Source organism: Nilaparvata lugens, unplaced genomic scaffold (genome assembly GCF_014356525.2).
Source record: "Nilaparvata lugens isolate BPH unplaced genomic scaffold, ASM1435652v1 scaffold2930, whole genome shotgun sequence".
In the NCBI taxonomy this organism is placed as follows: domain Eukaryota; kingdom Metazoa; phylum Arthropoda; class Insecta; order Hemiptera; family Delphacidae; genus Nilaparvata; species Nilaparvata lugens.
Genome location: NW_024090365.1, coordinates 1 through 14,128, shown reverse-complemented (window position 1 = coordinate 14,128; position 14,128 = coordinate 1). Strand labels below are relative to the sequence as shown.

The window sequence follows — 14,128 nt, the reverse complement described above, 5'->3', positions numbered from 1 at the left end:
TGCAAAGGTATTAATAATGATACCTGAAAAGAATATAATTTGAGTGCAATAATGGAAGTTATTACTAAGGTACAATAATAATGATTAAAAAATGACAATAAGCTGTAAAAAATGCTCAGCAAATAACATACATAAAAATATATGCGGCATAGGCCTTCAGTGATTTGAATGTCAAAATAGATTTCGACCTAACAATTAATAGGCGTTACTGGCCTTAAAAATATCACTTAAGAGCTAAGGGTAGCTAATAAATACAAATGAGGACAGTCCGGGTTGAATATAGGCGACATGGGCCTTCAATGAATTGAATGTCAAGACAGACATCAATTAGAATGAGTAATAGGCGACAGTGGCCTTCAATGAATCACTTGTAAAGCCAAGGGTAGCTGTCAAATCCAATAAATAAATAGGCGTCGATGGCCTCAGTGAAATGAATGTCAAGCTAGACATTAACTAAACAATAGGTAGGTGTCGGTAGCCTCAGTGAAAGAATGTCAAGATAGACATTAATAATAGGCGACAGTGGCCTTCAATGAATCACTTGTAAAGCCAAGGGTAGCTGTCAAATCCAATAAATAAATAGGCGTCGATGGCCTCAGTGAAATGAATGTCAAGCTAGACATTAACTAAACAATAGGTAGGCGTCGGTAGCCTCAGTGAAAGAATGTCAAGATAGACATTAATAGGCGTCAGTGGCCTCAGTGAGTTGAATGTCAAGATAGACATTAATAAAACAATAATGATGCATACGTAAATGAAAATTGAAAAGAACTATTTACATAACCTGAATAAAATTTTGAAGAGGAGATGCGGCCAGGCAGACAGGCAACGACTCCGCAATACCAACAGGAACAGGACATCAGCAAGCGATGAAGTGATTAGGCCATGCGATGACAAGCATGGGAACGTCCATTACAGCAGGCGAATCCCCCAATGGAAAAGTAGGCTGGAGCGAGTAGAATTCCAAACGAATAATCCGATCTTCAAATTGTGGAATTTTTGGATTGATTTCCAAACAGTAGAGATGATGCACTTGAAAGTTTGAGGTTCACGAGGTGAAGCAAATTGTGGAAAAATGGCAACTGAAGCTTACATGAGGTTGTAAATTTAGACAAAGTTTATCCAATTTTAACAGAGTAACTGAGTGAAGAACTCAATGAATAATTGAATCACACTGAAGAATAGAACAAACGAATTAATCTGAAGAATAATTCACACTTTAAAAAGGTTCTGTAAATCAATGAATAGCGATGAAACGCTCACACACGGTTGCAATTTTAGACAAAGTTTATCCAATTTTACCAGAGTAATTGAGTGAAGAACTCGTTGAATAATTGAATCACACTGAAGAATGGAACAAACGAATTAATTTGAAGAATAATTCACACTTTAAAAAGGTTTTGTAAGTCCGATGAATTCAGATGAAACGAATTAATCTGAAGAATAATTCACACTTTAAAAAGGTTCTGTAAATCAAATGAATAGCGATGAAACGCTCACACACGGTTGCAATTTTAGACAAAGTTTATCCAATTTTACCAGAGTAATTGAGTGAAGAACTCGATGAATAATTGAATCACACTGAAGAATGGAACAAACGAATTAATTTGAAGAATAATTCACACTTTAAAAAGGTTTTGTAAGTCCGATGAATTCAGATGAAAGGTTTAGACCGAAGGCGTAAATGCACCATTGACTATCCACCATTGAAGAAGACACGGAGACGCTGCAAGCCTGCAAGCTACAATGAAAAAGGCAAGCTGCCGGATGTGTTAGAAACGTAGGCAAAGCGCTCGCAAACGAATGGTGAAAAAGTAACAAATATCTAAAAGGTAAGATGCCAAAAGACAAGATTAATTTCTAAAAATTGAATAGCACAAATATTAAAATTGCAACGGCAAAAAATCCGACGAAAAAGGTACGAATAGAAGTATAGAAAACCAGCTGACTAGAGAGTGGCAAAAGACACAGTGCGCAGACAGACAGACATGATGACGACATGATGTCTACATAGTAGCGGAACGAATAACAAGTGAAACCGTTCCAATAGATGCTTTGTCAGATTTTACATAAACTGGGCCCCTTGTGTCATACGGGGGTATGGCACAATAAGAAAAAGTAAGAAATATGTAAAATCTGGCAAGGCAATTGGAAATTGAAAACTGGGCCCCATGTGAGAACCAGGGGAAAAAAAAACAATGAAACCTGAAAATACAACATGAACCATAGAGCAAGGGGATTAACTAGAATCCTCATCAATGGGAAGAGGTGCTAAACTCGAAATAGCTCTCTTAAAAGTACCGGAGGGAGTGAGAACAGTGACAACTCGAACCTTGTCGTCCTTACCGGGATGAACTTCAGTAATATGCGCCAGCTTCCAAGTGGACTGCGCGGAACCAGGATCCTTCAAGATGACAACCGTACCGACCTTCAATTTTCATATTTGCTCAACCATTTGCCTTTTTTCTGAAGAGTGGTTGAGGAGTGGGTCTTTTTTCTGAAGAGTGGTGGAGAAAAGGTACGAGATTTGGGGCCGTCTACATGAATGGAAATAGGACCGGCATAATCCAAACCACAATTATGAAAGTGAACATTAGCCTGAACGCGGGCCGCTGGTAAACTACCCATGATTTGCTCAGAGCGAAGAGCCGAAAAGCAAAAAACACAATATGCAATGCCGCAATACACTTTTGATGGTGCGACGGGTGGAGGGAAACCAAAATCGTTGTCTTACACTAGCCATGAAGGACCATTCCACCACAGATGACTAGCGGCCAGCTGATTGGGTGTACAACCTCGAGATATCAAATCAGCAGGATTGTTACTAGTACGAACATGATTCCAATGAAAGTTAAACGTTGAATTCTGAATTTCAGAAATGCGTACAGCTACAAAAATATTAGAACGATCGGGAGGGGCTCTTAACCAGTCACAGACTGTTTTCGAGTCAGTCCACAAATACACATTAGAAAAAGTAAGATTTGAAGCCTTTAAAACCTTATTCACAAGACGTGAAAGTAGCAGAGCTGCCTGTAGTTCTAATCTGGGAACAGAGAGAACTGGGTTCAAAGAGGCAATGCGGGACTTGGAAGTGAGCAACCTAGTTTGACTGCTACCGAGAGAGGTGCTTCTGACGTAAATACAGGCGCCGTAAGCAGTGAGACTAGCATCGGCGAAGCCATGCAACTCAAGCGAGGCATCAGAGTCCTTTGATAACACACAACGCGGAAGTGAAATGTTAACAATGTTCGGCAATTCATGCAGAATTTTCAACCAAGTTTCCAACAGATCTTGCGGAATTTTTTGATCCCAATCAATCTTTAATAACCAGAGTTTTTGAAAAAGTGTTTTGGGTAAAATGACCACAGGAGAAATCAAACCTAATGGATCGAATATGCTTGAAATGCAAGAGAGAAGCTCTCTTTTAGTGAAAGATGTTTTATGCAATACATCAGCAACATTAGAGGAAATAGTCAAGACGTCTAGAGTGGAGTTCCAAATGAGGCCTAGTGCCTTGACCACACTATCATTGAAATTAGACAACGGTTTGGAAGTGTTTGCTTCAAGCAGATCAGAAGGAATAGTAGCGAGAACTTCAGGCGAGTTGGACAACCATTTCCTAAGCTCGAAACCACCCTGAGCCAATGTGCTGATCAATTGTTGAACTAAATGCTTAGCTTCTGAAACCGAAGAAGAACCAGAAATAAGGTCATCAACGTAAAAGTGATTTTTAATGACATTAGCTACAGCAGAGTTGGGTGCCGTATCAAGATCGGCCAAATGATGAAGCGTACGAGTAGCTAAGAAAGCTGCCGGCGAAGTGCCGTAACTTACAGTATTCAAGGTGAATTCTTGAATGGGTAGAGTAGCATCAGATCTCCAAAATATTCTCTGAAGGTTGCGGTCAGAGGGATGGACTAAGATTTGACGGTACATTTTAGTAATGTCCGCAATGAAGGCTATTTGATATGTGCGAAAGCGCAGAACTATATCGAACAGTTCAGGCTGAACTGTATGACCAACATACAATACTTCATTAAGCGATGTTCCAGTGGTAGACTTAGCAGAAGCGTCAAATACTACACGTAATTTTGTAGTGGTCGAATCAGGTTTAAAAACCGGGTGATGAGGAATGAAGTAGCATTTTTCATTATCCGGTGCTGGAGGCACTGGTGACATGTGATTCAACTGTTGGTATTCTTCCATGAAAGCTGTGTATTGAGTTTTTAACTCAACATTTGATGATAACCGTTTTTCTAATGAATGAAATCGGTTCAATGCTTGAAATCGGGAATGACCCAATGAGTGGAAATTATCCTTTTTGGGAAGAGTGACCATAAACCGTCCGTCTTCAAGACGCGTGGTAGTGGTTGTGTAGTGCTTCTCAAGTTTCAAAACCTCAGGTGAGGGAGGAAGTAGAGGAGAGATTTCTTCCAGCTTCCAAAATTTCTCTAGCTGATGCGAGACATCATTTGAAGTTAGAAAATTCGATATGACCTTACGGGGAGTGGCCACAGGCGAAGCAGGGAGGCACGAACGAGGTGCTGCAATAGGACGAATGGTTTTACAAGAACCAAATATGACCCAACCTAGACTGGTTTTCTGAAGGATGGGAGCGTTTTGAGCTAGATACAATTTACCAGGCTGAAGAACAGATGCAAATATGCCAGCACCAAGTAACAGATCTACAGGCTTAGGCTGATCAAACAATGGATCCGCTAATTTGAGTTCAACAGGAATTGAAATTTTGGAAAGATCAATGTTCACACTAGGAACATTAGATGATATGCTATCAACTACAATACAATTTTCTTCAACCGACCACGAACGATCAGATGAAGACAAGCAAACTGAATGAGAAATAGATGATTTGGTCTTATTCTCACCTACACTATGAATCAAAGTGTCAGAATACAAAGTAACAAGTGACAATTTTTCAGCCAACCTAGTTGACATCAAATTACAATCAGAGCAAGAGTCTAAAAGCGCGGTTGCTTTAATAAATTCCCCACTAGAAGTTTGAACCAAAACTTCAGCAGTAGGTAACAAGGCGACAGTTGATTGCTGTTGCAAACACAGTGACGAAGTGGAGCTCATTGTGACATGAGAGTTCTTCTGAGGCTGTTCTGCATGAGAAACAGCTTGCTTAGTTGTTTCCGCATTCTGAACCATGACGGAATTCAAAACAGCATTCTTACCCTTGGAGGGAGCAAAAGATTGAGAATGAATAACATTTGAAGTTACCTTATCCTTAGAAGTAGGCTGAGTGTCCCGTGATTGAGGATACGACCTGTGAAGAACAGTGTGGTGACTCTTGCCACAAAGTGTACACGATTTGTCCGAACAAACATGATCGGGTGTGAAAGGCTTGAGGCAATTATAACATAACCTTTTGTCACGGACAGCATTCCAACGATCAGTAACCTGTAACTTCAATAATTCATTACAACGATTTGGAAAATGACCAACAGAATTACAAAAACTACAAGGTGACATAGAAGAGGTAGTAACCTGCATCCTAGCTTGAACATTTGATTGACTTTGATTGAACTTCGGCTTGCTATGAGCACCAACCGAGTTGGATGTACTTTGCTGTACATTTCCTTGATGATGGTTAGCTGAGCTTGAAGCAACAGCTTCCATGATTTTGCATTGTGATTCCAAAAAATTCCAAAATTTATCAATGGTGGGAATGTCGTGTATACCAACACTCTTTTCCCATTCTCGAACAGTAGCAGTATCCAACTGCAACAACATTTTGTGCATATACAACAAGTCCTTGATTTGGACTCCAAGTTGAAGCGCTTCGAGCGCGGTAATGTGGGACTTGCAAAAGTCAATGAATGCCCGTAATGATTGCGGACAGTTACGCTTTATGGTAGGCGGAGATTCAATTGCCGTGACGTGCCTGGCAGCAATTAATCTCTTGTTGTCATACCTCTCCCTTAAGAGGTTCCATGCAAGCTGAAAACCATTTTCGTCAGCTTCAATGTGTTCCACTCTAGCAAGAGCTTCACCACTGAGTGATTGACGAAGATAGAAAAATTTCAATGAATCATTAATGTTATCTTGATTACCAATAATATTAGTAAAAGCACTTGAGAATGCTTGCCATTTTGAAAGCTCCCCATTGAAGCGTGGAAGCGGTATCTGAGGCAACTGAAAATTTGCCAAAGGTGCGTTTTGAGATGTTGGCCGCTGGGAAGCACCAGCAGTGGCCTCATTGTTGCGTTGTCTGCTTTCAAAAGCAGTTAATGCAGCGTTTGCCTTAGAGGTAATGGAGATAAACTTATTGAGTATCTCAAAATGAGTTGAAGTGTCCTGTGCTTGCAACTCTGAATTCAATAATTGTTGATGTATCTTATCATACTTAATTCTAAGTGAACCTAGTTCGTTTTTTACAGTCAATAATTGATAATAAGTGGCTTCAGTGTCCACAACATAATCGTTATAGCTGGTTATGAACCAATCTATTTCCTGGTGTAAATTGTCTCTTGCATTGAAAAGAGCAGAAGGCTCAGGAAGTGAATCTTCCTCATGATCAGACATGCTTAAAAATTAACAGAAAAACCTGAGTGAATGACACAAAGTGCACTGTAGCAATGCGATTGCTGCGCCAATAAGCAACCTTGGGCGCTGGTCCAGTACGCAGAGAGGCACGCCTGTGCGTTTGAGGCAAGTTGTATCAAGCTTGCTGTGCGGCGAGTCAAGTAGCGAGCTCGCAAGGCGGTGTAGTTTGCCGTGTGTTGTTTTCTCAATGCGCAATAGCCGTCTGTGACCAGTTCAGTGCGGTTCAGTCTCTCAGGGTACAAGATAGTTGATAGCTGGTGCATACACGTCGCAGCGTGCTTTGAGTTGCAGCCAGTACTGAAAATTTGAAACAAGTGTGTGAATGCTTAATAATAATAAGATGATAATAGTAGGCAGATGGCCACATACAAAAACAATTGTATCAAGTATCTTGGGATCAATAAAATAATGATAGGCAGGTGGCCACATACAAACAATTGAATCAAATATTTTGAGATCAATAAATTAATAATAGGCAGATGGCCACATACAAAGGCAATTGTAAGTAGGTTAAGTCTTTGAATCCTTAAATAATAATAGGCAGATGGCCACATACAAAAACAATGAGTCAAATCTTGGGAAAATTACAACATGTGAAATAATGTAGAGAACTACAACATTTAAAAGAAATTAGGTCAATGACATTAATGACCATTGAAGTATTACAATAAATGCAAAGGCATTAATGATATTAAATTATTAATGATATTGGTATTAATGATATTGCAATAAATGCAAAGGTATTAATAATGATACCTGAAATGAATATAATTTGAGTGCAATAATGAAAGTTATTACTAAGGTACAATAATAATGATTAAAAAATGACAATAAGCTGTAAAAAATGCTCAGCAAATAACATACATAAAAATATATGCGGCATAGGCCTTCAGTGATTTGAATGTCAAAATAGATTTCGACCTAACAATTAATAGGCGTTACTGGCCTTAAAAATATCACTTAAGAGCTAAGGGTAGCTAATAAATACAAATGAGGACAGTCCGGGTTGAATATAGGCGACATGGGCCTTCAATGAATTGAATGTCAAGACAGACATCAATTAGAACGAGTAATAGGCGACAGTGGCCTTCAATGAATCACTTGTAAAGCCAAGGGTAGCTGTCAAATCCAATAAATAAATAGGCGTCGATGGCCTCAGTGAAATGAATGTCAAGCTAGACATTAACTAAACAATAGGTAGGCGTCGGTAGCCTCAGTGAAAGAATGTCAAGATAGACATTAATAATAGGCGACAGTGGCCTCCAATGAATCACTTGTAAAGCCAAGGGTAGCTGTCAAATCCAATAAATAAATAGGCGTCGATGGCCTCAGTGAAATGAATGTCAAGCTAGACATTAACTAAACAATAGGTAGGCGTCGGTAGCCTCAGTGAAAGAATGTCAAGATAGACATTAATAATATAATAATTAGGCGTCAGTGGCCTCAGTGAGTTGAATGTCAAGATAGACATTAATAAAACAATAATGATGCATACGTAAATGAAAATTGAAAAGAACGATTTACATAACCTGAATAAAATTTTGAAGAGGAGATGCGGCCAGGCAGACAGGCAATGACTCCTCCGCAATACCAACAGGAACAGGACATCAGCAAGCAATGAAGTGATTAGGCCATGCGATGACAAGCATGGAAACGTCCATTACAGCAGGCGAATCCCCCAATGGAAAAGTAGGCTGGAGCGAGTAGAATTCCAAACGAATAATCCGATCTTCAAATTGTGGAATTTTTGGATTGATTTCCAAACAGTAGAGATGATGCACTTGAAAGTTTGTGGTTCACGAGGTGAAGCCAATTGTAGAAAAATGGCAACTGAAGCTTACATGAGGTTGTAAATTTAGACAAAGTTTATCCAATTTTAACAGAGTAACTGAGTGAAGAACTCGATGAATAATTGAATCACACTGAAGAATAGAACAAACGAATTAATCTGAAGAATAATTCATACTTTAAAAAGGTTCTGTAAATCAAATGAATAGCGATGAAACGCTCACACGCGGTTGCAATTTTAGACAAAGTTTATCCAATTTTACCAGAGTAATTGAGTGAAGAACTCGATGAATAATTGAATCACACTGAAGAATGGAACAAACGAATTAATTTGAAGAATAATTCACACTTTAAAAAGGTTTTGTAAGTCTGATGAATTCAGATGAAAGGTTTAGACCGAAGGCGTAAATGCACCATCGACTATCCACCATTGAAAAGACAAGGAGACGCTGCAAGCCTGCAAGCTACAATGAAAAAGGCAAGCTGCCGGATGTGTTAGAAACGTAGGCAAAGCGCTCGCAAACGAATGGTGGAAAAGTAACAAATATCTAAAAGATAAGATGCCAAAAGACAAGAATAAATTCTAAAAAATTGAATAGCACAAATATTAAAATTGCAACGGCAAAAAATCCGACGAAAAAGGTACGAATAGAAGTATAGAAAACCAGCTGACTAGAGAGTGGCAAAGAACCGCGACTGAGACGTCACTGGTCAGCGCAGACGCACAAAAGACACAGCGCGCAGACAGACAGACATGATGACGACATGATGTCTACATAGTAGCGGAACATTGACAGACATTACATAAACACTGGTATTTACTTATCACATAATTGGAAGACTATAACGATGTAATACATTGATCACTTATCAGTAAGAATCACAAATCTTTTATGAGCACCGGTATTCACTTATCACACATTTTGAAGATCAAAACTTTCTCAAATTACTTATTAGCATTACAACCATCACTTATTATTATAATATATTTTGGCTTCACTTTACTTTTATTCCAATATCATTAACGTTATTATATAAAATAAATAATTCATTTTTATTATCACTGTGTTATGGAGTAATTAATATTATGTACCTATTTAGATAATTAGGTACACTGTGAAGGGCCCTATAACTCAAATAAGTTCAATTCATCAATATAGATTACTTAAAGCTATTCAGGTTTAATGGAACTAGTTTTATTGCCTAGATTACTGATAACTTGGAGGCCTAGGAAATATCAAAAAAGGTCTTGGAACCTTCAAAGACAATGTATCGGCGGTGACAAGCAGCGCCTCTAATGTCAGAACAAATTAGGAAGTAGCTTCAAAGAGGAGACGGATAAGAGAGAAGGAAGAAGAAAGAAGAAAAGAACCACCGGTGACAAGGAGAACCCCCCTGTCTAAATGAAGAAGCAGATTCAAAGAGGAGACGGATAATAGAGAAAGGGGAGAGAAAAACAGCGTCAAGGAGTAGTTATTCTAATGTCAGGAAAAATTAGGAAGATGCTTCAAAGAGGAAACGGATACAAGAGAAGAAGAAAGAGAGAAGGAACGCACCGGTTACAAGAGGTACAGGTTCGAATGTCAGAAGAGAATAGAAACAGCTTCAAAGAGGAGACGGATAACAGAGAAAGGGAGAAGAAAAGCAGTGTCAAGAAGTAGTTAAACTTAAACTTAATCTTCGAAAGAGTATTGGAATTACTCTATCCTATTTTCAAAGCCTTCCGTTGCACGATTATTTATTCCATTATTAGAACCAATCATTAAAATATTGCATTTATTATTAATTACTACCTAACATAAATTATAGTACCACCTATAACATTTATTACTAGAATCTTCTATAACATATTTTGTTTATTGTTAATGACTCCCTAACTTATGTTTTAGAAATATCAGTCTGTATTTATCCTAAGTTTGATTTAAAAATATTATTCTATTCAAAATTGAACTACCTATTCCCTGAGATCCGTTATCACAGAATAAAAATGTCATAAAAGTATCAATTTTTAATTTTGCATTTTGAACAGTTCCAAATGGAGTAATATCCTGAATAAAAAAAAAAATGAAAATATTTTCTTGTGTTTACCAAACATTATATCTTGAAGCATTCACATTATAGGATATTGTTGTAAAGCGTTGTTTGCATCACTGCTCAAGTTACTATTCTTCCAATGTTAATAGAAATCAATTTAAATAATAATTCTAATAATATAGTTATAATTTTCAATATATTGGATAAAATTGACTACACTAATATCAAAGTCACTTCTATTCTACAATAAAAAACTATAAACTAATTCCATACGTTCTATCCATTAATTAAGCAAGCTTCGCTATCAGACTTGTGAGTTACTTTAAAACGTTTTCAGACCAATCAGTTACTTTGGAACTTTTTCAGACGTAGACTTACATAGATTTTTTCAGACTAAAGAGATGAGATCAATGCTAATAATTAATTTTTCAACATTATTCTAGATCAAAAATAAAATGTCAATCATTTCTATACAAATAATTAGAGATGTGCAAAAAAGAAAATAGTTTAAAGTTACATAATATAAAATATCTCTAAAAGCCTTCAAGTCTCAAAAGTTACTTACATACGAAGAAAATACTGGACAACTTACATCTTGTCCTTAAAAGCATTGTCGATTTAAAAATAACATTCTTGAAAAATACAGAAAACGACCTAATATCAGAGTCAGAGGCAACTCTATCCAAAGTAATAATAATTAATAATATAATACTAAACAAAGTAATAATATAATACTATACCTCTATCTTTACTACCGTACAAATAAAACAGGTAATATAATATACACTCGAAATCATAACCAGACAATCAGTTATTGTCCATTGTCGTTTTTGAGAACTCAAAGATTAATAATAATTGTGTTTGAACTCAACAACTATTATGAAATCAACTATGAAAAATTTTAAACAATAGATACATAGGTATTTACTGATACATAATTAGAATAAGACAATGAATTATTGTCTATCGTCATGTTTGAATACACTTAGGCTGAATAACTTCGTGAATATTTTATGAAAGACTAGTGAGTTGAATCAAATTAGAAACAATTAATCGATGTTAATATCTTACAACTATAATAATATATGGAACTTCAGACTAGACATTAAAAATTCAATCACTAACAAGACATCAGAGCAAGACAATCCATTGTCTATTGTCATTTAACTGAGCTAACTTGATGACTTCTTAAGACTAGTGTGTTAACCGTTAATGCATCTTCACCTAGCACCTAGATCCAGTAGTTACTCCATCTAGTACGCCCCATTTTTCGCTTCGTTGATGAGCTGTTCGACTTTTTTGTCAAAAATTTGCCTCTTCTTCACTTTTACTACCTCGTTTTTCGTTGACTTCTCAGCTGTCGATTTTGCAGCCTTTTCTTCCGTTTTCTTCATCTGATCGTTTTCCTTGAGAGAGAAAAACAATATCTTTAGCAATTTGCTTTATTTCGACAATTTGGAGATCAAAATCAAGCAAACAAGAGATAGAAAGACTTAAGAAATGTATGGAAAGTTACCCTAATGATGCTTGCTATTCATTTGAAACCTACATGATATATATTCCAATAATCATTGAAACTCCATGGATAAATTGAGAATTTTTGAAAAAGGAGTCTGAATATTAATAATTGGCAAAAAGCTTTAAACTTAAAAATTCTTCATAATCTATAACAGATGAACTATACATTGTTATTTAAAATTATCGTGAACTGTGATAAACTGAAAAGTAGTAATAAAATGGAAACAACAATAATACCTTTTTCTGGTTAGATATAAAAAACCATGAAACAAAACGATCTGAATTATTCATATACCCTAATATTCTTTCATCATTCTTCCGAATATACTATAATACTAAGCGAGCAATTTCTGTATTAATATATATAATTATATATGGTTATATGGGTATGTATATGTCCAATGAATCTCGAAAACGACTCTAACGATTTTAATTAAATTTGCAATATAGTAGATTTATGATTATAAAATTAATCGAATAAAAATTTGATTGCACTAGGTCTCATCCCTAGGAAAACTCGCTGAACGAAATTAATGCCTCTTTTCACCAACCTTGGTCAAAGGACTGGTTCGATCAATTCCCTTGCTTGTTTGTAGGTTACCATATGTTTTTGACACAATGAAAAATTTCAAAGTTTTTAGTGCGATTGAATTTAATTGAAGTAAGCTATTTATCAGGTTTTTTCAAGATTTTGAAAAAGATTTGCTTTACTCTTTTATTACACAGTATGCCTATATTATTCAATCCTTAGATCAACCTTGCTGCTTCAATGTATCTCATTAGAATTGGAATGTTCTTTTGTTCATGAAAAAAATTGTCAAAAATGATGGTGATTTGTAAATTCTTTGTACGAAAGTATTCAATTCAAATTTGAAATAATATTATAAATTAATGTAAATGTGTGACTATACAAAACGTCTGTGCCAGGGGCGTATATAAGAAGGGGGCCCAGGGGGGGCCTGCCCCGAAATAATGAATATAAATCAGTACAGAAAAAAGTACAGTAATCTGAATTTTTGACGGCCTGACGGTAAAGTAAAAAGAGCATTCAGCGCAAATTACCCTCTGAATATGAGCAGCGAAACTGATATTGAGTATCATGGAGTGTTACTATATTACAGAATTTAATTTGGATTTTCGTTTAATAATAATTATTAATTCATTAGCATTTGAAAAATTGCAATATCTCAGTAATTTCTATCCATAAAAATCAGATGTAGCCAATAGCAAGCCAGCAAACATGTTGGTCAACTTCAGTAATGTACAGCTACAAGAGTTGACCATGTTCAAATTTGACCGATGGAGTTTTGATCAATCCCGTGGTTGGTGGAACAGTTGTATGTTTGAACGTGTGATCAAATTTTGACCATGGTCTAATTGACCATGGCTAGGCTATATTTGATCGAGGTTGGTGAAACCGGGAATAAGGGTTTGAAAGCTAAAATAATTATTCATAATTGATCAAAAATAATACATATTTTCGCAATGTTTCCAAATTTATCAAAAAAAATCATTTTTCTTTTAATCCTTCAACCCTAAAATTTTTTTTAGCAGATGTACTCTGCTGCTGGGGGGCTCTTAATCAATCAGCTTATCTCACGAGAAATATTATTTGGAATTTTAATCAACTTTTCAAAATATCTGATTTGACATGACATAATAAATGGTATATCATTCTAAATTGAAGTATATCAGAATTTTCAAAGTTAATCATTATTTTACAGTTTTAAGTGATTAGTGAGTGTTATTTTGTTATTCAATTTGGTTTGTAAACAATCTAAATTGGGACTTTTCTGTTTTCAAATGTCTGGACTAAAAATTGGACCTGAATTCAAGTTTATGTAAGTGTAAGTGTAAGTGTAACCTACTTTCTGGACTATTTATATTGTGAGAATCAAAATTAGGGGAAGAAACAGTTTTGGGCATATTAGTCCTTCTCCAATCATTTTAGAAAATTGTGTTCTGTTTATCAATAAAAAAATATAAACTATGCTTTTATGCTTTTGTACTCCGAAGCGAAGCTTGGTGTCCAGATATTTTACAAAACAATGATAATATTATTATTGTAATACTTACTTGCATAACTTTGTTGACTTTGGTGAAGAAGTCAGCAAACAGCTGATAGCAGTCATTCAGCTGGAAAGCAGCAGGCTCCTCACAGAAGTGAACTGCCAGTTGAGATTTCACCTCTCGAATTTTCTTCATTTTCTTGACTAGA

The 14,128-nt window shown here is 36.1% G+C and overlaps 1 protein-coding gene across 1 annotated transcript; it reads right to left on the bottom strand.

Annotated features, from left to right (window-relative positions):
* Positions 1–9,147: 9,147 nt before the first annotated feature.
* LOC111057740 (excretory canal abnormal protein 6-like) lies at positions 9,148–14,122 on the bottom strand. The gene is made up of 2 exons (XM_039444138.1): positions 13,987–14,122; positions 9,148–11,798 (listed from the first exon to the last, which is right to left on the bottom strand). Exons 1-2 carry the CDS (start codon positions 14,113–14,115, stop codon positions 11,646–11,648), a joined length of 282 nt encoding a protein of 93 aa, XP_039300072.1. The 5' UTR covers positions 14,116–14,122; the 3' UTR covers positions 9,148–11,645.
* Between the last annotated feature and the right edge of the window lie 6 nt (positions 14,123–14,128).